The sequence below is a fragment of the Exophiala viscosa genome (assembly GCF_022695815.1).
Source record: "Exophiala viscosa unplaced genomic scaffold EDD37scaffold_9, whole genome shotgun sequence".
In the NCBI taxonomy this organism is placed as follows: Eukaryota; Fungi; Ascomycota; class Eurotiomycetes; order Chaetothyriales; family Herpotrichiellaceae; genus Exophiala; species Exophiala viscosa.
Genome location: NW_026944361.1, coordinates 735,692 through 759,486, shown reverse-complemented (window position 1 = coordinate 759,486; position 23,795 = coordinate 735,692). Strand labels below are relative to the sequence as shown.

General features: G+C 38.4%; 6 protein-coding genes across 6 annotated transcripts; 3 read left to right on the top strand and 3 right to left on the bottom strand.

The window, feature by feature from the left end:
- Positions 1-1,034: 1,034 nt before the first annotated feature.
- On the top strand, positions 1,035-3,062 carry EDD37DRAFT_683981 (uncharacterized protein; the record flags this gene model as incomplete). The annotated part of the gene is made up of 2 exons (XM_062819857.1): positions 1,035-1,696; positions 3,054-3,062. The coding sequence occupies exons 1-2, from the start codon at positions 1,163-1,165 to the stop codon at positions 3,060-3,062; spliced, it is 543 nt and encodes a 180-aa protein (XP_062667899.1). The 5' UTR covers positions 1,035-1,162.
- A 9,288-nt stretch (positions 3,063-12,350) lies between these two features.
- Positions 12,351-14,666, top strand: EDD37DRAFT_636842 (ASST-domain-containing protein). The gene has a single exon (XM_062817007.1). It carries the CDS (start codon positions 12,587-12,589, stop codon positions 14,609-14,611), a length of 2,025 nt encoding a protein of 674 aa, XP_062667898.1. The 5' UTR covers positions 12,351-12,586; the 3' UTR covers positions 14,612-14,666.
- Positions 14,667-14,794: 128 nt separating this feature from the next.
- Positions 14,795-15,688, bottom strand: EDD37DRAFT_652363 (uncharacterized protein; the record flags this gene model as incomplete). The annotated part of the gene is made up of 1 exon (XM_062818444.1): positions 14,795-15,688. The coding sequence occupies one exon, from the start codon at positions 15,686-15,688 to the stop codon at positions 14,795-14,797; it is 894 nt and encodes a 297-aa protein (XP_062667897.1).
- Positions 15,689-17,013: 1,325 nt separating this feature from the next.
- On the bottom strand, positions 17,014-19,317 carry EDD37DRAFT_503036 (putative P450 monooxygenase). Its single transcript, XM_062813510.1, has 4 exons — positions 18,819-19,317; positions 18,150-18,760; positions 17,684-18,101; positions 17,014-17,633 (listed from the first exon to the last, which is right to left on the bottom strand). The coding sequence occupies exons 1-4, from the start codon at positions 19,128-19,130 to the stop codon at positions 17,430-17,432; spliced, it is 1,545 nt and encodes a 514-aa protein (XP_062667896.1). The 5' UTR covers positions 19,131-19,317; the 3' UTR covers positions 17,014-17,429.
- A 651-nt stretch (positions 19,318-19,968) lies between these two features.
- EDD37DRAFT_503101 (major facilitator superfamily domain-containing protein) lies at positions 19,969-22,187 on the top strand. The gene is made up of 3 exons (XM_062813511.1): positions 19,969-21,821; positions 21,874-21,947; positions 21,999-22,187. Exons 1-3 carry the CDS (start codon positions 20,165-20,167, stop codon positions 22,092-22,094), a joined length of 1,827 nt encoding a protein of 608 aa, XP_062667895.1. The 5' UTR covers positions 19,969-20,164; the 3' UTR covers positions 22,095-22,187.
- EDD37DRAFT_636838 (geranylgeranyl pyrophosphate synthetase AtmG) lies at positions 21,926-23,789 on the bottom strand. Its single transcript, XM_062817006.1, has 2 exons — positions 21,999-23,789; positions 21,926-21,947 (listed from the first exon to the last, which is right to left on the bottom strand). Exon 1 carries the CDS (start codon positions 23,442-23,444, stop codon positions 22,281-22,283), a length of 1,164 nt encoding a protein of 387 aa, XP_062667894.1. The 5' UTR covers positions 23,445-23,789; the 3' UTR covers positions 21,926-21,947; positions 21,999-22,280.
- Between the last annotated feature and the right edge of the window lie 6 nt (positions 23,790-23,795).

The window sequence follows — 23,795 nt, the reverse complement described above, 5'->3', positions numbered from 1 at the left end:
CGCGACCCGAGAAGAGATCCAATGACTTGCATGCATCCGGTGGTAATCACCATCCGCCATACCGTATATTGGTTGATGCCAGTCAAACTATAACCATAATCGTTCCCCTGTTTCATCTCCATACCTAATTTCCGCCGATTTCCACAATTTTGGGGGCACCTTTTCTTTTACCCTCCTGCGCTTTCACCACCACTAGTTTTCTAACAACGATCAAGCATCATGTTTTCCTAGTTCTGAGATCTTTCGGCTATGCAAAGATCTGTCACTGAGTCCACTCAGAAATCGCGACGATCTGTAAGATTGCTGGTCTGTTCCCGCTTTCGACAGGGAAAGGGAAAAAACGTGGGTTTAGGCGAAGATTGTCCCCGGCCTCCCAGGTCGTCACCCCAACCCCGGAAGAAAGGTAGGAAGATTGGACGTCCGAGCAGTGCTCACCCTGATGCCCTCTCCATGGAACACCATGATGGACAAAGAAGATAATTCTCTCCTCCACGTCCTCGAGGAAGACAATTCTGTGTGCTCCCAACCACACACATACATGAGCCATCCGATGCAGTCTCTTTGTTGAGAGTAGGCCGGCTACTAAGATGCTGTGCATTCCGTGAAGACCCCCAGCCAGGGGCCGAATTGTGCATTTGTAAATACCATTATTCAGGCCACTGCTGCTTTACAACTCACATGCACCCTTCGAAGTCTGAGGGCATCCGGCATTGGGACATGCACGCACTGACTATTCAGAACATGAAGGACCCTTGTTTTGCGAACTTACACAACTCACATCCCAATGGTTATTGGAACTTTCAAGTCCTATCAATTCTATCAATTTTCTGTTTGGGCCCAATTGACTTCAGGGTCTACACTGTCAGTGAATGAACGGTGCAGCAATGGGACCAGATGCTGCATTTCGATGGCCCGAAATCTCCGTCATTTCTGACAAGTTGTGGTGGCAAATGCTGAGTATCGTCTTGTACTCTCCTATGGACGAGAACAACATTGTCTTTCGTCTATAGGATAGCTCTGTCCGCGAACAGCTACACTCATCTGCCTGGTATTCTCAAGTGGAATAACAATTGAACAACAACCCACCATTGTGCCAAACATGCCTCTCTGATCTAGGTGGAGGCATGCATGCACTAAAAGTCGATCATACAGCATCGGAACCATGACCACGCCTGCGTCTAGGAAACGCAAAACTCTGCATGAATACTTTGACCGGACTGCTCATACGTCTAACGATCGGTCCCGAACATCGAGTGTCCTGCAGCTGTCCATTCCAGGTCTCACACTAATACCTGAGTTTATATCCAGGGACGAAGAGACAGCCCTTCTTACATTCCTTGATGGACAAGATTGGAGGACCGACCTCAACCGGAGATGCCTTCACTACGGCGGTACCTACTGTCTGATGCCGCCACGTGATGCATCTGCGGAAGAACGCAAACGCATTGAAAGCACCATTCTTAAGGCTGACAATATACCTGCCAAGGTTGATCTCGTCGTTGATGGGATGATGGAACGCGGTCTTTACGATGGCAAGCAAAGACCCGCCTTCTGCATCGTCAATGAGTACATGGGCACCCAAGGCATAAGCGCTCACGTGGAGAACTTTCGCTTTGATAGCCCTGTTTGCGGCTTAACATTAAACAACGGAGATTCAATACGCTTCCATGAATTGGTTGACGCCAACGATGCGAGCGTAAGATCCGGAGGCGCATGCAAAGTACCGCGGACAGGGAAGAAGCAGGATGTATGGCTACCGCCTAGAAGTCTGCTCGTCATGAGCGGCGAATCAAGGACGAAGTGGCAGCACGAAATCCGGCACATCAAGCGGCCGTTGAATTTCAAAAGGGTATCCTTGACATTCCGTACGGAAAAGCTAGTGCGCTGAAAAGATATGCGATCGAAAGATCAACAAGCTGAAGCAGTAGAGGCTTCAAGTACCTACGCGTTCTCCCGGTCAAGCGTTCCCCGCGTCAGCCTCATTGAAGATCTAGGGCGAGTGGGGCTACCGCGCGTCCACCTCCTCCTGTCTCCTGTCAAAGATAGGAGATGATGCCCAACCAAAAAATCCCCCTTGACGACACACATTCTTATTGGAACAAAATGAACGTTGACAAGCTTCGTGGGCGGTCCACAAGCATGCACAAGCTTTCTCGGCATCAGCCAGCATGCGTGGCCATCTTTGAATCATTATTGACTTACGCCAAATGAGATCCACGACGGTCCAGGGCAGCCGAACTGCTCATGAGTACAATGGGAATTTCTAAGTCCTATGGGCTCGACGACTGTCGCTTCATGTGTCCCACCTCGTGGACAGCTGTCTGCCCGGCTCGAGTCCGTTATCTACAAGACAATGGGTCGGTCATCGCCCTTCTGGTCTTCCAAATGTCCCTCCACGCCACCAGGTATCTATCAACACTGACGTCTTTCTGGCCGCGTGTGTGATTTCACGGAGGACTTGTCATTGCTCAAGGGCCGTAGGGGCCTATCAGACTATATACCTATCCGGAGGTCGTATATCGTGTACGATATCCACCTAAGTCAGTTAACGGTCTTCGGTCGTCTTTACATCCCTTGGTAGAGCTAAGGTAGCTAAATAATTATATCCTTCCCTATCTAGCTTAGATATCTATAGCCTTATAGATTCGTAAATAGCTAATTAAGTCGACGATAACCTTTGATTTTAGCGTACTAATACGAATAAACTATTTCGGAGCTATTCGAATATCTTAGTAACCTTTTAGAAAATAATTAACTATCGTCGACGAAATATAGAATATATTATTCTCGATCTAAATATAAGTCGATATTTTCTATTTAGCGTCTTAAGCTTTAACTTATTATCTTATTATTATTTTACTTTTTTATATACTTATTATATAATATATATATATTTAAATAACTTTACTTAAGGCCTTACTTTAGTTTACTTAAAGTCTTACCTTTATATTCGAGAGGCTTTATTTTACTTTACTTAATTATTAAATATATTATAGCGATAAATATCTCGTTATTATTTATTTTTTAAAGCTCGCTATTAACTAATTAAGTAGTCGTATTAATAAAGTATTATTAATAATAGTAGTATAGCTTTAAAGACTATCGTTAAGTATATAAGAGCTTTATATTTATATATATATATCTTTTCTTTCTTCTTAATCTTCTCTCTTTTCTATTATAAATAATTATTTTTCTTTATTATTTATTCTTTATTTTAATTATCTTTAAAGTCTTTTAAGTTATTTAATTTTTAATTTAAGTCTCGATTATTTATTATACGAGTTTAATATATTATTTAATATTTATTATTTATATATAAAGTAATATCGATATATAAAAGCGATTATAAAAGATTTAAAGAATTATACTTTTATTAAGATACTTATTTTAATAAGAATTAATATTTCGCCTTAGTTTCTAATTACTAATATTATTTATATAGTAGTATTCGAAGTTAATTATTAAGAGTAAATTTAAGTTAATTATCTTCTTTAAGTAAAAGCGTAATATTCGAAATAGAGTTTAAAGCTTTCGTAACTCTTAATCGACTCTTTTAAGCTTATTCGATATCTTTTCGTATATTTATTCTTTAAAGTACTATAGTAATTATAATTTTAATAATATTTATATTTAATTTATAACTATAGTATATATAAAGAAAGAGATCGAAGATTAAGCTTATACTTATTATATCGAAATTAATAAATCTTTATTTTCGAAAGAGTTTATATTTCTAAAATATATATTAATAAAGAAAAATAATAATTAATATCTCTTAATTAATAATTATATCTCTTATACTATATAAAGTTAATCTTATTTCTTAAGAATTAACTATAAGATTTAATAATCTTTAAAGTATAAAGTAATCTCTCGTACTACTTTAACGCGATATTAATCTAATTCGAAAGCTAATTATCGTAAGTTAGTAGTTAAGATTTCTTTTACTTCTACTCGCTAATTTAATTATAAGACTCGAAGTATAGTAAAGTAGTAAAAGAGTTTTATTTTCTTAAAGAATTATTTCGAATAAATTAAGACTAAGCGAAAATAAAGAGATTCGAAGATTAGTACTTTATATAGTATTAAGAAGTAAGCTTATTCTAAAGTAATTAATTTTAATAATAATAATTAAGCGTTATTTATATTTAAATTAGATTTAAACTTAATAATTATTAACGAAATAACTCTCGAAGACGAAAGTAGTATAGTTACTATATTCGAGCTTTAAAGGGCTAATTAATCTCGATTCTTTACGAAGAAGAATATAATTATATTTTTTCGAAATATAGTTAACGTAATTATAAGTAGTTTTTTTATATTATCGTTAATCTCTTTTTATATATATTAATTATCGAAAATATAGTATAGTTATTTATTATTTATTAAGTATATAGTTAAGCGTTAAGATATATTAATTTAAGATTCTTTAAATTATTTAAAACTAAATTCGTATACTTATTTATTAATTATTTAAGTATTATTTAGAACTTTAACTATAGGCTCTATAAAGGCTTAAGTTAATTCGACGCTTATATAATCTTAATACTTATAATAATTATTTAATTAATAATTAAATATATATTCTTAATCTTTTCGAAATATAAACTTAAGTATTTTAATATAGCGAAATTAATTTACTATAGCTTCGATAAAGATTACTTTAGTAGCTCGAGATAACTACTTTATCTTTAGTATTATTAGTAATAATTATACTTATAGTACTTTTCGCGCCTTATTAGTTCGAAGTAGAGAACTATTAAATATACGAATAAATACTTTTAGTTCGAAAGTATAGTAATTAGTTAAGTTTAGTAGTCCTTAATTAAGATAAAGTTCTTTATTATTTAGTAATATACTATAGAGTATACTAAATTATAAGTTAAATACTTTAAAGTCGCTAGTACTTAATAAAAGAAGAAGATAATAAATAAGAAATAACGAGTAGTTATTAGTATAGAAAGAGATTAAGGAACGATAGAATATAGTATTAATAGCGCTTATAAATATACTTTTCTTTTACGATTTTTTAGTACGATAAGCCTATATATCGTTTTAGGAATACTTAGTTAAAAGGCGAGATCTATAGTTACTTATCGAGATATTACTTTTATACTTCTTTATTAAATATTATAGTAGAAAATCCTAAAAATAAATATATATTTATTAATTCTTAATTTCTTTATATTTTAGTACGATTCGAAGACTTCTTTTTATTATATTTCGAATTCGCGAAATAGTCGTTATAAAATATATTTTAATATATCGTTATTTTCTTTTCTTAAGTTAGCGAGACTATTTTAAGAATATCGAATTAATTAAAGATAATTCTAAAGAGCCTTTAATTATTTCGACGAATAAAATCTTAATAAAAGTAGTTTCGAGTATAGAGATAGCTATATTTTCTATATAGATATCGTTTAAGTTTAAATAGCCTTTTATATAGTTTTAGTAAGGTTTTCTACTACTCTTCGAAACGTTTAAATCGTATTAATAATTATTCGATATATTAGATCTAAATACTAAATTTACTTCGAGTAATATAAATACTTAGTCGATATTAAGTACTTCTCTTCTTATATCGTCGAATATAGACTTAATATTATTATATTTAATCTTTATATCGTTAAATATAGGCTTAATATTATTTACTTCTTTTATTTATATTATTAAATATAAGCTTAATATTATTATATTTAAGCTTTATATCGTCGAATATAAGCTTAATATTATTATATTTAAACTCTATATCGCGAAATAAAGAGATAATATATAAGTCTTCGATAAATATATTCGCCTATAGAAGATCTATTTAACTTAATATTATATTTATTTTTAAATTCGAAAGATATTACGCGCCTTCGAAGGCCGTATTTCTTAATATTAATATAAATATAATATTTAAATTCTTTTTAGGAGTAGTCGCGCTATTCTATATTAGCGAAGCGTTATTATACTTTAGGGATATCGAAATTACTAAATCGATATTATTAGTATATTTCGATAGCTATCTAAATAGAATTCTAAATATATATATAAATAATATAATATTATTTATTATTTTCGATATTCTTTTCTTCTTATTCGAGAGCTTTTATATCTTTTAAGCTCTCTAATTATATTATTAATTCTTTTTATTAAATAGTATTTTCTTTATTTCTTTACTCTTCTTTATCTTACTCGAATATACTTCGATATATTTTTACTCTTTAAAGTCTTTATAGAATATTATTAATATTTCGTAATAAGTAAATAAAATAATTTCTTTATTAAGAATATTATCGATATTCTTTAGTATAGATAGAATTATTATTATATCCTTTTATATTTATAATTATATAGTACTTATTTAGGTCTAAGCGATATTATCGCCTTAGTATCTTCGTAAGCGACTACTATATATCGATAGTTTAAGAATCTTATCTTTTATACTTAGAATATAAGTCTTAAATTAAAGCTTCTTAACTACTCGAAATAGTTCGAAGTATACTAGTTCGAATTTTTTCTTTACTTCGTTTCTTAATAAGATTTAGTTATTAATATTATAGTTAATTTTTTAATTACTAAACTTATTAAAGCGAAGTTTTCTTATACGTAAGCCTTTCTTTATAGGAAGTCGATTAACTTTATATTTTATAGTATATAGCTTCTCGATTCTTTTCGCGAAGTCTATATCGATATTATTAAGATTAAAGTCTTCTTAATCGCTCATTAAACGAGGTTCGAGATTATAAATAAGTTAATAAGAGTTTAATCTTATTACTAAATAAACTCGAATATATATAGCGAATAGTATCGAAAATAAATATTTATTTTATAGAATTATTAATTTCTTAATTAAGTATTTAGTAAGAACTTACTTAAGTATATCGTTAAAATACTTAATCTTATTATTTATCTATAAATAATAAGGAGTTATTATTCGATACTTAACTTTAATTCTATCGAGATAGTAAGTTATTATTTATAATATTAAATTAACTTTATTATTTAAAAGAAGTTCTCGAAATATATTATATTAATAGTAAATATTAAAAAGAAAGTCTCTAATAATCTTATTAGTAATTTTCGATAAAGATTATATTATTAACTAATCTATAATAAAGTTAATTATTATTAAAATTTAGCGATTATAGTATAAAGTAATTAGTAAGAATTTAATAAAGTTTATAATTTATTTTTCGAATAATTTAACTATTATTTAAACTTAGCTATAAAGTTCTTTTTATTTTTTCTTTAGTCTTTAGCTAAGTTAATATTTTTTATATTAGCGTATAAATTTAGTAATATTCTTCTTTAATATTTATTATTAATTTTTAAATTAAATAATATTTATTAATACTAATATACTATAATATTTATAATACTTATAATAATATTTAATAAAATCTCTTCGAAAGCTCTTAACGATATATAAAATATAGCTTTTATTTACTTTTCGATAAAGATAATCTTCTTTAGTTATAAAATTTTATTAATTTATATTCTTAATAAGTTCTCGCTCTTTAAGAGATAGAGTTTTATTCTCTTAAAGAGTAAGTATTTTAATAACTATCTTTTTTTATTTTAAATCTTTATTTAATGTTTAAGTAGCTATAAGAATAGCTTCGATAGTTTTCGAATTATTTATTTATATTTAATTAATAAAGCTATTATTTATAAAATCGAGTCGACGCGAAATAGTATTAAGTATAATTACTTTCGAACTTTTACGATAACGAATATTAAGCTTATATTATATAAATTTATTAATTTATTTCGCTAAATACTTAAACGAAGTTTTAGTAGTTATTAAATACTTAAGACTTTTATAATTAGTTACTACTATAATAGTATAGTTATTCTTAATATATACTAATTATATTTAAAGAGTATATTTAATTACGAGTAATTTCTTTTCCTAAATCGAGTAATTAAGCTTAAGGTCGCGAAGTTTATATTTATTATAAATAATCGAGTACTATTTATTATCGATATTAAATTATAATAGTATATAGTTTAAGATTTATTCGAAGTAATTTATTTCGATATAAAAGAGATTATTCTTATTAACTTATATAAGAATCGAATACGATATAAGACCTTTCTTTAAGATTCGAAATATTATTTTATATTATACTATTTAGTAAATAAAACGAAACTTTTTCTTTCGAATCTTTATATTAACTTTAATAAATAAATTTAATAGTATTAAAGCTATTTTAGTAAAGTCTTTAATATATTAACGATAATAAAAAGTAAAGCTTAAGAACTAACGAATCTCGTAAATATTATAAAATTATAATTATTTCTTAATAATCTTAATTTTAATCGAAATTAACTTATATTAATTATTTTTAATAATATATTTATAAAATTTAAGCTCGATTACTTCGATAATATATTTAAATAATTTAGCGAATAGCTTATAATTCTAAAGAGTCTTAAGAACTATTTTAAAATATTTCTTATATTTTTTCGAGTTCTTAAAGAAAATAATAATATTATTTAAATATATAATTATAAACTTTTTTATAAAGAGTTTAAGTATATTATTTATAATTCGTTAAAAAGTAAAAGAAGTATTAATTAATTCGAAAAGTATAGTTAGAAACTCGTATTTTTCTAAATATATATTAAATATTATTTTCGAAATAGTATCGAGCGTTATTTCTATTTAGTAATAACTTTACGTTAAATTAATCTTTAAAAGATAATAAGTATTATTAATTATATTTAAGTAGTTTTAAATTTAAAGTAAAGAATATATATTCTTAATAATTATATTATTTAATAAATAATAATTAATATATATTCGTTACTTATTTTTTAGCTTCGAAATAAATAGAACTAGAAATCCTTAAGGGCTCTTTAAAGATTAAATAAGCTTTTAGTTTAATAATTATTTAATTTAACGCTTCTACTCGTTATAATATTATTTAGAAAGAAAGTAATAAAATAAATTAATAGCTTTAGCTTTTTTCGTATTAATTTCGTACTTAATATCTTAAGTTCGAGAATATTAAATAAATAATTTATTTTATAAAACTTATAAATACTTTTCTAAAATCGATTAATAACGCTTTAGTATTTTAGTAAGAAACGCTTTTAGCTATTAACGAGCTTTATCGCTCGACTTAATAATATATAATATTAATATTCTCTTCTTATTAATATTTAAAGACTTTAGCTTCTTCGAATTTAATTTCGAAGTAATTAATAAGATTAAAAGATCGATATTAAGTAGTTTAGCTAATATAAAAGATATTAATTTTCGTTTTTATATTTTCGAGAGTATTTTATTAACTTTTTAAAAACTAAATAAATTAAGTTTACTTTCTTTAATACTTTTATAATTAATAATTCGAAAGAACTTAATAAAGATAAAAGACTTCTTATTAGCTTTATTTCTTATCGTTATATAATTCGAAGCGATATTTTAATAAGTATTATACTATTTAAGTTAGTTAAGATTAAGAATTATATCGTAAATATTTTATTTAAGAATTTAGAGTTTAATATAAAATTAAAAGTTACTAAAAGTTAAATCGATAATTATTACTTAATTTAAAAGAGTAATTTAGCTATTTATAAAATAAACTCGTAATAGTCGCGCTATTCTTACTTTTCGATTCTTTAAAAGATATTTAAATATACTTTTAGAGATATAGAATACTTCGAATTTAATATTAAGAAGAATAGTTATAAAAATAGATTTTTTCGATTATTTTAATATTTTATTAATAAGATTATAGTTATCTTTTATTAATATATTATTTATAAATTTATAAGCTATTAAGTAAATATCGAGAGAGTTTTTTCTTAATAGTTATATATTTAACGATACGATATTATCGACTTATTTAGTTTTGAGGTTTATAGATTATTTATTCTAGTTATTAAATATTTTATTATTTAATAACGCTAGTCTTTTCCCTAAAAAGATTCTTTTTAGTCTCGCGCGATATTTTAACGCGTAGATTTAAAGTATTCTCTTTTTTAATAACTCGATTTATTATAATTATAATATAACTATTAGTTTATTTTAGATATCTAGTTCGATTCGCTACGAGATATATTCGAAAACTCTCGAAAAAATCGATTAGTATCTCGACTAAAAATAAAAGTAGATTTTATACTATTAAGTATTATTTAAGTATCTTTATTAATATCTCTCTTATAGTAATTAATAGAATATATATATACTTATTCCTAACGAGTTCGAATATCGAAGAAGTCTTTTTAATAAATAATATAATATAATTTACGCTTTATTTTATTGATAAACTCGATATAAAATTAGAAAAAAGTAAGTAAAATAATATTAAGTAATATCTTAACTCTATTACGAATAGTATTATTAAGACTATATTTAAATAATAGTAAATAATTATTATTTATAGCTAAAGAGTTAAGATATATTCTTTTATATTAAATATTATAATAAAAGTATTATACTATCTTCCTTAATTTCTATCGAAGATTATCGAATTTATCGCGATATTTATTATTAATATAAATATTTTTAAAATATTTCGCTATTAATTCTTAAAATTATATTTAAGTTTCGATAAATTAATATTCTTTCTTTCGAGCCGTTATTTAATAAAGCTATTACTATATATTAGCTTTATTTTATAGAGTATTACTAATATAGGCGATCTTTTACTTATTTTAAAATTATTTATCGAAGAGTTCCTCTTAATTAGCGATAATATTATTAGTTCGTATAAGCTAAATAGTTACGATATTATTCTTATATTCGTCTTTATAAGTTAATATACGCTCGAGCTTCTCGATAGTTATCGCTTCGAATATATTATTAATATATATAATAAATATTAAGTTATTATAAATAGTAAATAATAATAAGAAGTAAATATTTAAATAAGCTCTATTTAAATTTATAAAGCTTAAGCTAAAGCCTTAAGTTCGATTATCGCTATTACTAAAAGTAGTATTTATATTAAATTAAGTTAATAAATCTTTAGTTATTAAACCTTAAAAATAATTTACTAAATAAATTATTATTTCTTTAATATTACGAATTTATTTAAATAGTTATTAAGTAAATAAAACGACTTTTATTAATTAACGAAGCTAATTCTCGACTTAAAGAAAATAAGTTTTATCTTTTATTTAGGGCTCTTCGGCCTTTATAGTAAATAAAGGAAATAATTTAAATATTATAAGTATACTATATTAAGTATAAAAGATATTTTAAAGTTTTTTTTTAATAAAGCTTTAAGAGTTATTATAAAATAAAAAAGAAATAATAATTAATATCGAAAGAAAGAAGAGGGCTTTTAAGTAAAATATATTATATAGAAGTAACTATCTCGATTAGCGAGTATTCTCTTATAATATTTTTCTTATATTTAGGTATATCTTTATTTAATAGTCTTATATCTCGAATAATTATTACTATAACTTTAATTATCTAAAGCTTAATTATTTCTTTCGAAAGAATCGTTTTTAAAAATCTCTTATTATACTAAGATATAAATAATATATTTTTCGAATTATTAAGAAGAAATATTACTATTTAAATTAGATTTAAAATATTTATTTATAGCTATTTATTAATTTAAATAAAATATTAATATAGTTATATAGCTTATTTATTAATTATTAAGAGATTTAAGTAAGAAATTTATAGTTAACTATTAATTTCGATAAAGTTTTATTAAAGAACTCGTTAAGTTTTAAAGTCGTTAAAGATTTTATTTTTATTTTCGAAGATATTTATATAGTTTATAGAGAAATCTTCGAAAACTTCTTATTTTATTATATAAGATTAAGATAATTAACGAAGCTAAATTTATAAAAGATTCGCTTTAATATAATTATATACTAAAAATTCTTTCTTAATTAATATCTTTTTTATTTCGTTATTTTAAAGCTTCTTTAATATATAGATAGTCTTCGAGAGAGACGAAAAAAGCTTTTTCTCGAGAAAGAAGAGATTACTTTAAAGTAAAGATATCGTCGTTATAAAATAATATTTATTAAAGTTCTTAATATTTTATAATATACTCTAAACTAAAGACTATATTATTCTCGCGATCTTAGGATTATTCTAACTATACTCCTTTCCTTTTCGAAAAAGTATAGGGGCTTTAGAAGCTTTAGTCTAGGGTAGAGAGTTATTAAATCGTTACTACTAAATATAATTTTACGGAAAACTTATTATTACTTAAGGGCCGTAGGGGCTCGTTAGACTATATATCTATTCGGAGATCGTATATCGTATACAATATCCACCTAAGTCAGTTGACGGCCTTCGGCCGTCTTTACATCCCTTGGCAGAGCCAAGGTGGCTGAATAATCACACGTGCTCCCAATTGCTTGTACGTGCCATCATTGTAAGGTTTGCGTTTCCCTGGTGAGAGAGGCATTTGACATATGGATCCGTAACAGCTGCTGGCACGAGCCAGAGCCTCAACTCACACTTTGAGTCTCAGGAGGCTATCACAATCATGCTCTGCCCTGCGCCTCTGTGCTTAAAGGTCATCACTCTGGCACGAACCGGGCTGGCGTTATACCAGCAAGATACTTCGCAATTTGAGCCCTCTAGCACGCCATCATCTTGTGAACAATTGGTGATATGGAGCGGGTATGGATGATCATCCTAGTTCTGTGCTTACGTTGTACTTTTGCTATCGATCCGATCCGCGGCCCAACACAAGGTGACGACCTACATAGATACGTAACTCGACCAGAAATAAGACCGCCGAGACTTGGAATTCTACATTCAGAGCCCGAAAGATTAACACCGGGCTACTGGTTCGTCGCACCATACGTGGGTATTCGAGGAGGTGACCGCGATGCACGATTCATACCATTCCAGATCGGGCCTCACATCTACCGCAGTGATGGAGAACTCGTCTGGAGTGGCGCAGAGATTGTCAACAACCGAAACACCTTTGACTTTCGTGTGCAAAGTGTCAGTGGAAAGCCGGCCCTGACATACATCATGGCCCCGGGAAACGAGAGAGACAAGGACAGGCAGTCATACGGAGTGATTCTCGATTCCTCATATCGACCGTGGAAAAAGGTGAAAATGCAAGAGAACGGGTGGATCTGGAATCTTCACGAGTTCTTCATTTACAACGAGACTACCAGCATCAGCGTTATGGAGGAAGGAAAGATGGCGGACGTCTCCTCGTTCAACCTGCCTCAGCCCGAGGGACCAATCTGGCAGTATGGCTTCCACGAGACCGACGTCAACACCAAAAAGACAACATATCAATGGCGGCCACTCAAGCACAACGTCACAACAGCAGAGTCGATGATCAAGCCTCCGAATGGATGGTTGGCGGGCGGTCCAGGATGGCAGAATCCGCATTGGGATTGCTATCATATCAACTCGATCGATAAGAACGCCGAGGGCGACTTCCTGGTGTCCATGAGATACACCAGCACAATCTACAAACTCTCCGGCAAACATGGGTCCGTCATCTGGCGCCTTGGTGGCAAACACTCGGACTTTAAGCAAGACTTTCGTTTCTCATCCCAGCATTTCGCACGATTTTATTCACAAAACGGCAATGAGACAATCATCTCGTTCCTGGACAATGGTTCAGACGAAGAGAACAGACAACCACAGACGGCCAAAACATCGTCGATCAAACTCGTCTCGCTTATCGACGATGGCAAGACCAAGAAAGCAACACTGCTCAAACACTTCGACAGACCCGACGGCAAGCTCACTAGGTTGCGTGGCTCAGCGCAGGCACTGCCAAATGGAGGCTTTGCAGCAGGATGGAGCGAGAGCGGGTATATCAGCGAATTCGCGCCGGATGGTCACACCGTGTTCGAAGCCAGATTCACGACCGACCGCTTCAACACCTACCGCGCGTATAAATTCGAGTTTGTCGGGTCGCCCAAGGAAGCCCCAGTGCTCAAGACATTCGCGTTGAGCAACGGCAACGACGATGTCCTGGCGAATATGTCGACTTCGTTCTACGTGAGTTGGAATGGTGCGACCGAGGTTCATAGCTGGGATTTCTACGTGACCAACAACAAGTCGATGGTCGGGCACGAGGCTCAAATGCACAAGGCTGGAAGTGTGAACTCGACCTCGTTTGAGACGTCGTTTTTGACGAACGAATTCTGGGCATACGCTTATGTGGAGGCACGAGATAAATTCAACAGGACTTTAGGACGGTCGAGCTTGACGACTGTGATCTTACCAGGCGGTCTGCAGCGGGAGTATAATGAGTCGACGTTGGCGGTTGAAGCTGGGGTCCTGCAGGTTGAATGGGAACAGCGGCAGCAACGACCGAAGACGACTGTGCGCATCTTGCCCGTCATTTCGGTCGTCGGGCTGTCGTTTATCACGCTGGGCTTGATCGGCTTCTGGGCCGTGAAGAAATTTGAGGTCCTTGCCGCGTTGGTCCGCCATCATGGGCACCGCCTGTATGGAGAGGATGACAAGGAGCTCGACCACGAGTGGTCCAAGAGAAGAGACGACCGGTTCCTTGAGGACTGGACGCAGCAGAAGGATGCACTTTTGAAGTCGTTTGCTGTTTATATGGATGACGATGAAAGCAATGAGAAAGAAGAGGCGATGAGTGATATATCCCTGGATGAAGGGGGAGGAAGTGCAAAGAGGTGCGAGGGTGTATAGAAACCTCCAGGCAGCCTGGAGGCATGATCATGTCATTATTGGCCCGCGCTTGTACGCTCATCTATGTGTGACCATTCCTTCGTGATGCAGAGCTATTCCTGCTATATTGGACCCCCACGCCAGAAAATGCCTGCGTTTTATATGAGCCTGACTCCAGTTTCCAAAACTCCTTGAAATGACCCTCTAACACCTCCCAAATTGCATACAATAACACATTCTCTCGTTCGGACAGTAAACCGCTTGCTTCCCAAAGATGACATGCCATAAATACTCAAAGACACGGCCACTTGTATAATCGTCCAACTCGGTCGCCAGCAACCAGTCGCGATAGCGGACGTATTCGGCCAATTCGCGTTGGCGGATCTGATCCCTAGACACGGCGAATTGTGCGCAGCAAGGCACCGCGAGAATGTCCGGCACTGTGAGCTGTGCGCCGAACATAGTCCTCCACGCTTGATGCATGGCGCGCTCTGCACCGTGATCTTCCCGGCCGTCATCGCGGTTTGTCTGACACTCGGCGGGACATCCTGGATTCTGTTGACAACGAAGATTGACGTAGCCTTGTTGTTGGACGAAGTCGAGCCGCAAGTCGCGGAGTAGAAAGACGCTGTCGGAGTTGGGGGTATCGGTGTGCCAGGCTCCTTGGTGGTGGGCGTGCATGAATGCTACCGTGCTGGGGAGGGTGTCATAATGGTCGATGATGAAGGTGAGGTAGGCCATTGCTTCGTGGCCTTTGTCGGCGGGGACTTTAAGGCCCGTGGGATCAACGTCGGTCTCATTCATGTGATATATGGCTGTCTGCCAGGTGGGCAGGTGTTTTGAGAACCATGACACGCTCTCTCTGGGTGTTTTGGCGACGACAACAACTTTGTCTTCCGAGACGGGGGTTTTGTGGATGAAGGAGCCGCTTTGGAGGGTCGGTTGTTCATCGATGTAGGGCTCCCACGCGAATACCGATTTGTAAGACTTGATTTCGGGCCAGTATGATTTCACATCGTACCGGGAGGTGATGAAGAGTAATGTTAGAGCGACGGACAGGATGGCTCCGATCAAGGCGAGTCTGAAACGGGATAGCATTGTTTGATGCGCTGTGAGCGCCCACGAGCGGATGTGCTCGACATGGCTGTTATATGGGCTGTATGCTTCTGGGGGCTCTCAGGGGATGTTTACCTGGAAGACAGAGCACTGATCCACCGTCATGGTCGAGGTGCGAAATATGACAGGCGAGTTGCGTGTCAATAGAATTGCTGAGTGACGCGGCCAGGTGCCACCACATAGACTTTTTGCCGTTTCACCTGCCAACTCCATAGCGATAACTCTGTTGCATATGGGCAGAATGGCAGGCTTTGCGTTAGTATCTTGATGAAATGCTGATCTTGGTGTGAAGATAGTATAGGTGCGACTGCTGAAAGAACTTTGAGATAGGGAAGTTCCGATGTGCGACTTGGTGTGAGGTATTGAAACACATTCCCCTGATCCCCACGACGCCGTAGACTCCCCTCCCGGCACCGGGATAATATTCGGCCAGGGGGCTGTGGGAGAGCCTTGACCAGCCTTGCGCGTCCCAGCAATACGCAATCCATCCCCATTACTCCGTACTTTTACAAAAAGCCAACCTTCCCTCTGGAAACAATACAATCTGGACGATTGTGGGCCGTGAACGTTTCATCTTTCCCCCAACCACGTGTCGCCGCGAGGTCTATAAAACCGAGATCGGCCCGACCGTTACTTGGTGTGGAAAGCAGCATAGACCTGCAGAACACCCGTGACTGCTCCGATGACTCCAAAAGCAACAGTGAGGACGAAGGCGACAATAGCAATCCACAAGGCAGACCACTCTCTCACATTTCGGCGATCGTACCACCATTGTCCAAAAGGCCTGGGTCTCGTGCTATCATGTCTTGACTGCGATGCCGCCAGTCTCTCTCCGAACAATGGATACTTGCTACATTGATATTTCATCAAGTCCTCCATGTCTTCCCACATCCGGAGCGCTTCAATGTCCACTTTTGGTTCTTGCAAATATTCTGAACTCTTTTTGCTGACTTCAACTTATGCCTGGGCCAAGACAGCACAGCGGGTGTGGACTCTGGACGCAGATTTGAGTAAGTCTTTCCATTCTCATGATACTGTCAAGTCCTTTGTGCGGATTTCGCATTTGCCTTGGACGTCTGATTCTAATCCCCAATCAAGGATGATGACGACTCTGGATCATGGGTCGTGGACACACCTGGCGACACACTCTATGATGTGATAGTGGCGGTGGCCATTTTGCCGGACTTGGGAATCGTCTACCTAATTCGAGCGGAAAACTTGTTTGAGGATATCACGGCATCCTGGCCGAAGCAACCCCCACTGGATGACATATTTTCCTTGAACAGTGCGCACGAGTGTCACGGTTCAAGCACGGTGTACGACCCAACCACCGACCGGAGCCATGTTTGGGGATCATACATGGACGATCCTGATTTCGATGAGGATGGTTTGTATGGATGGGTTAGTGGTGAGGCCCATCCGAAACACCCGAATTGGCAAAGACACAATGTCCACCGAGGACGTTCAGAACGGGAAAGGAGTCTCGGTTGAGGTCAGAACACAGTAACTGTAGTCGAGCCAAATGGAGGGACGATTAAGTCCAGCCGGAAAGTTGATATTCTAGACTGCGGGTCATACTGCTCCCATGTACCTAGATAGGTTGGCGATGTCCAAGTGTCATCCCCTTGGCATTAGCACTTCTCGTATGATGTTTTACTCCGACCGATAGCCGAATTATATCGCACAGACTTGGCCCCTTCCACCACGGTCGATTTACTAGGCCTTATTGAGGCTGAGGCAACTTGGTCCGCCGCGTGAAGACGCACCGCAATCCCTCCTGCCTCACAAACCAGTAATCATGCAGAGTCCATTCCGCCAGTGGATCAGCCAACCGGATATCATATCGTCTTAAGAGCTGGGGCACTAACTTCGACATCTCCATTAACGAGATATTCTTACCGAGACATGTCCTTGCACCAGCGCCGAACTGGTCATCACGTCAGCAATAGCATCCGGGCGAGAATGACTCATGCTTACCGCCAACCAATTCCTATCCATGAGCTTGAGAGTCCTCTCGTCTGCCTCAATCCACCGTTCCGGCCGGAAGACATCCACGTCCGCGCCATACACGTTCTTGTCTCTCGCAGCCACCCAGGGATTGATTCCAACAACCGTGCCACCAGGCAAGAACGCACCGGATATCGTCGCGCCTTCCAGCGGTACGATTCTTTCCAGTAAGAGGCCAACGGCCGGGTGCATCCTCAGCGCTTCTCTCATGCACGCCTGGAAATACGGCATGCGCTGAGCCTCATTGTAAGTGATATACTCCGACAGCTCACCTCGAGCATCAAAGGAGAGAATCTCGTCGACGACGGTACTATACGTCCTCGGGTTCTTCAGAAGGTAGTAAAACATGGCACGCAGAGAGATAGCGGTGGTGTCGCTGCCCGCGAATCTGCCCGGGATCAGCCCCATTTTTCTGCCTGTGAGAGAAGAAACTTACACATTCGAAGCAGCATGACCCAGAAGTTCCTTGTCAGTCATGACCTGCTCACCTTCCTTGCCACGCTTGAACCTTGCAATCATATCTTTCTTACCATGTTCCGCGGTCGTCCCTTGTCTTCGGGACATTTGCTCGCCGGCAAAGTTGACGATGTATCGTGACGAATTGAGCCGCGCCAGACTCGGGATCATGTCGGCTAGTTTCGAGATATACCGATTGCCGAGCAGATACTTGTGCAAAGACGGCACCTGGCCGATGATGGAGTTGTAGAACAAGCGGCCTTCAATGGCGGATATAATGCCTTGGACATCTGTTTCTCGTTCCAGGAAGCCCATTGCGTTCGAGAACGTGATGTACGTGATCACATCGAAGGCGTACCAGTGCAGCCAGGTTCCAAAGTCGATGTTCCTGCCTTCGAGACCGTCGAGCTTCCTCTGCATTATCTTCGTGCATTCGTCTGCCAAGGTCTCCAAGTCGAGCAGCGCGCTCAACGCGTATGCCGCGCCGACCGGTCGTTTCAGGCTGCGATGGCCCTCAGGATCTGTGATCGAAAAGACTGTCGGGATGTTACCCACAGGTGACTTTGCGTGGAACAGCGTGTAGAAATCGCTCTGGTAAGTATTTATAAGCTTGATGACTTTCGAATGACGCCGTGAGGCTCTTTCTTACCTTGTTGAACTTGGATGTGATACTATATATCACGGAGATCTGGTCCGAGTCTGAGATCGAGACATGCTTCGGACCTATCCGGACGACTGGGCCGTACTTGTCATGATAAGCAAGGTGTTTTGCGAATTGATGTCCAGAATATGCCGTGGAAATCCTGTCAAGCGGCAAGACGCTGGCTAGGAATGGACCAGGAATGTCTCTTAGTCCTTTCCTGAACCGGATTTTTAACAGGAGCACGCAGGGTATGATTGTAAGGAGGAGGGCGACCAGCACATAGTGGTGCTGTAGATAGTAGGCGTAATTCAGAGCCATCCTGTGGTCAGGATTCGATTCAAACCGTTCAGTGAGACTGGTGAAGAAACGACTATCTGAGGTTCACAGCTTGACCAAACCAGGCTATCGTAGTGATGAGAACTCTGGACCAGGTCTGGGGATCCCAGGCCATTGCTATGTGTAAAGTATTCCTCCGCATATGCGGGGAGAGTTCACATCACTTGCAAGCCGTTCTATCCCCGCAAGCTCCAGATCGGCAGATGGACTCAGGGTTGTCTGGGTGAGCATTGCATGGTCATTCATATCTCCGGAAGGTCAAAACTTACGCAGATCCTGGGCCCTTCGTAGGAGTATCACAGCCATTGACTGACAACCCTTGGTAGACTTCAGGTCTGACATCTTGACCAAGTCGTTCAACATTGTTCGGGCGAGGTTTCGGCGACCTTTCGGCAGGGAATAGAATAACTGACCGCGCTGCTTGCCCACCTCGATATAGTAAATGTTGTCTGCTGAAGTGTAGTATAACGTTCAGACTTTTGATAGCGCTTGTAACAGCCTTTAGGGACGATATTCGTATCGAACAGCAGGATTGTAGCAACCTCGCTGCAGCAGCATACTGAACACGGGTCCGCCTGAATCACTGCTTTCGTCAGCGGGTAAGGCTGCAGCAACCCCCCCATAGCGCCAGGATCATAGCAGTGGCACAGGTCTGCATCCTTTTTCCTGGACAATTACCGTATGGCATGGAGGTTGTTCTTTGCCATCCTTAGTACTGTCCCCTAGCTCATTCCGTATCGAACGGACAGGGGTCCACGGCTGGTCGCGCCGATAAGATAAGGAGAGTCCCCGGAAAATGTGCCGATTAGCCGACCACCCACCTGCCGTACACAGAAAGTCATCACAACATTTCGTCGGCATATGGCGCCTTGTCATTATCGTTTAGGCTTTCAACGTCTCTTGTGAAGATAACTCCGTCTCAACAATTGAGCTAATATGGTTAGGAGTTGTTTGAGAGACTCCAATGACGACTAAAAAGCCATCAGTCCCGCACGCAAAGACATTATCAGTCCAACATGGCCGATCGCAACCACACCGACACAACGCGACGGCCATCGTCCACTGACCGACATTCTCGACAAGGCAGCGATGTGCGCCGCGAGGACTTTGACGACTCGCTCATGCTGAGACGCACAAATTCCCTGGAACCTGGTGGCGCCGAGAGCGTTGCTGTACAGGAATCTCTCCCACCCAGCCGGCCCAAGCACGTCGCCAATGGGGAGGATGATGCCGACGAGCCCGTCTGGCCTCATTCAATTCGATATATGGTCTTGCTGTGTGCCTTCCTCACGAGTTTGAGCTTTGGCGTCACGCAGGTCCCGCTACTGTACGTGTTCAGACTGATGACCTGTGACGCATACTTCAAAGACCACCCGCAGCATCAGCCAGGGTCGTTATCGCTACTCTCATATGCCTTTGGGACCAGCACCGAGAACACGGCGGATAGATGCTCGATCCGCCCCATTGAGAGTGCCACCGCATTATCAGTCTCCCTATTGGGTGCCAGCACCACGGTTTTCGGTCTGCTCAACCTATTTTTGACTGGCGCGTTGATCAAGCGGATCGGCGTGAAACCTACACTTCTCATCCAAGTCTTCTTCCCCGCTGTACGGCTTCTGGTGCAGAACGTCGGCGTCGAGGTATGGGGCAATACAGGCATTATCATCATTCAGTGCTCCCAGATCGTGAGTATCATTGGCGGGCCCAGTGGGTACCTCTTGGTTCTAAACACATTCATTACCGAGGTGGTCGAGTATGAAGGCCGCACAGCAGCACTGGGCAGGTTGACCGGAAGTATGATGTTCGGGTCCGCGCTTGGGTTCCTGGCCGGTGGTATTGTCGCGGAGTCATTTGGTATCAAGGCGCCCTTCCGATTGACTTTCATACTGTTCCTCATCTCGGGTGTTTTTGCGGCTGTCTTCTTACCGCACATCAACCCTCCGGAGGCACCGGGCGACAATGCGCCAGGCTCAGATGCGCTCAAAAACAAGACCAACAAGAAGTCATGGTTTGCCAGGTACTTCGGGCCATTGGCGGTCTTTGCGCCACGCAAGTTCATAGGAACAGATGGTGTGGTGCGCACGGAACACGGCGCTTTCCTGCTTGCCTGGGGCGTGTTCCTTGGTATTTTGGCGACAGGATACCTTCCGACACTGCTCCAACTCTACGCAACAGACAGATTCTCCTTCGGCACCAAGCAAAACGGCTGGCTGATCTTCGTGTACTCGACCCTCCGGGGCGTTTTCCTGACATTCGCATTCCCGAAATTCATCGCAATAGGACGTAAAATCAACATGAGGAAAGAAGAGCGTGCCCGCCAGACCGAGCAGTCCGAGACGACTGAGCGGCAGCCCCTGCTCAGTAGTCAAAACGGACACGCTGATCCGGACAACAAAGACGCGGCACATAAGAAGCAGCAGACATTTACTTTCGACCTGACCTACACGCAGGGTTCGCTGATCGCTGACGGTCTCCTCACGCTTCTGTGTACGTTCGTCCGCAACGGCTGGCAAATATACCTGGTCGCGGCGGTGTTGCCGTTCGCCGCGGGCACGGGCTCAGCATCGAAAGGCACGATACTACAAATGATCGGTAGTTCGGCGACTAGTAGTGAGAGGACCGATGCTCTCGCTGGTGTGAGTTTGGTCGAGAATATGGCGAGGCTTTCGACGAGTATGTACACCTGAGCTTCGCTGGAAAATATGCTGACTCAAACCTGAAACAGCTTCGATATTTGGTATCATCTTTGCCGTATTTGCGGGTATTGGCAGGACGGAGCTTGTATTCACGGTCAATGCTGTATGCTTTCCGTCACACGACTTGTCATATAAGATACTGACTTCGTACTAGGCCGTGGCACTGATAGGATTCTGTGTGTTGCTCTTCGCACGGTTCCCTCTAGAAGGGAGCCGTCCACTCGACAAGGAGAATATATCGGAAGATTGATGGAAACGACGTAAAAGCAATATATATGAGCGTTCCATTGAAGGTTGGTCAAAGTGGACTTGGGCACGTTTCGCAGAAAGCGTGGGGTATATTATGGCCTCTTGTGTTAAGGCCTAGACATCAACCCGAGATACTGGATCGGCCTGTTGAAGGGCCTCGAATCCAGCATAGACACCACCCTTCACATCATTGATCGACATCCATTTTATTCAGGATGGCCTTTATCTCATTTCCTTGCCCATTACCACCATCCATCTCACTGATAAGTGCCATGGCTTTGATCTTCAATTCGCGAACGACTCTGCGACTGTACTCGAAACTTCCGGTGCTCTCCATATATTGGACTGCATACCTCTTGACTTGTTCGTCAGTGGTTTTCTGCTTGAGAATGTTGATAAGTTCGAGATTTGCCGTGTTGGTTCGTATCGAGTGGATGACAGGGAACGAGAATTTGCCTTCCGTCAGGTCCTCACAAAGACCTTTATTCTTCGTATAAACAGTGGAGGACAGATTGAGATAATCGTCGCATATTTGAAATATCAATCCCATCAGATTGACCAATGGAACGCAGTCTATTCGCCCTTTTTCGGGAGACTCGGCTTGCATCAGTTTGACTGCCAGGCGGAAGAGACCACCCGTTTTGTTCTGCACCATTTCCAGATAGTCATCCTCGGAGGGACATGTCAAGGTATCACGCCAGTAAAGATCCATCCCTTGCCCGCGATGTAGGTTGAGTAATTCTGTTGTAAAGATCTCCATAGCCTCATCCCGATTGTCCAAGCGCTGGAGTTCTTGCAGGGCTAAGAAGTAGACGTAGTTGGCACTGTTGATTGTCTGAGCGACTCCAAAGATATTATGTGCCACGGGTACACCTCTCCGTAGTTGACTTCCGTCCTGTACATCGTCGATCAAAAGTGAAGATGTGTGAAGCATCCCAACCACTTTTGTGATAATCTCCAGCGACTGTGGAGGGACACGCAGAAACGAATTGAAAGCTTTGATCAAGGCTGATCTGATGTCCTTGCCTGGGTGCGCCCATAAGTAATCGTACGGACCCATGATAATCTTCTCTTTCTGCGGTGTCCATTCTCCCATTGGCCTCGGCGCGATGTAATCTGAAGTAGACTTCCTCTTAGACTGCCTCCTCACGTTATTTGTGTGGTCGGCGAATTGTTGGGCCGGAGTTTGCGGAGGCATTGAGTGGTGTTTGGGTGACAGCCAGGAGTCCTCGGGCAGGGGTTTCAGGACGGACTTGGAGGGTTGATGTTGGATCCCATCATGGATGCCAGCCGAGCTATATCGAACGGGAATGGCGTTTGGGGAGGTCGGGTTTTCTGTGATGGTCGCCATGTGTGGTAAGACGTTGACACGTATCAGGAATGAGTGGACATGTGAAAGCGAGTGTCCGTCTGGGCAGGATGTCTCGGATTTGGCCCAATTGCGCAGGTGGCCTCAGTGTGTAGAGTGGATGGTATCGTTTGCGCGCTAGAACATTACAAAAGGTCAAACGCAAAGGGAGAGGAACGGAGGTGCAAGCAGTGAAGACATCTAGGCATCAAGATTTCATTGTGTTGGAAGACAGACCCGAGTCGTCCGAGTCGGGCAGAATCAGCATCATGACTTTTCGATCGTGTCGCCTTGCATGACGAAAGCGCAAGGCTTCGGATCGTTGGGATCAGGCGCTAAGCAGGGGACCACTCA

Coding starts and splice junctions, on each gene's coding strand:
- EDD37DRAFT_636842 (XM_062817007.1), top strand. CDS start 12,587: ATGGAGCGGGTATGGATGATCATCCTAGTTCTGTGCTTACGTTGTACT.
- EDD37DRAFT_503036 (XM_062813510.1), bottom strand. CDS start 19,130: ATGGCTCTGAATTACGCCTACTATCTACAGCACCACTATGTGCTGGTC. Junction 18,761..18,818: donor TCACATCCAAGTTCAACAAG/GTAAGAAAGAGC, acceptor AATACTTACCAG/AGCGATTTCTACACGCTGTT. Junction 18,102..18,149: donor GGTCATGCTGCTTCGAATGT/GTAAGTTTCTTC, acceptor GATCCCGGGCAG/ATTCGCGGGCAGCGACACCA.
- EDD37DRAFT_503101 (XM_062813511.1), top strand. CDS start 20,165: ATGGCCGATCGCAACCACACCGACACAACGCGACGGCCATCGTCCACT. Junction 21,822..21,873: donor TATGGCGAGGCTTTCGACGA/GTATGTACACCT, acceptor AACCTGAAACAG/CTTCGATATTTGGTATCATC. Junction 21,948..21,998: donor TTGTATTCACGGTCAATGCT/GTATGCTTTCCG, acceptor ACTTCGTACTAG/GCCGTGGCACTGATAGGATT.
- EDD37DRAFT_636838 (XM_062817006.1), bottom strand. CDS start 23,444: ATGGCGACCATCACAGAAAACCCGACCTCCCCAAACGCCATTCCCGTT.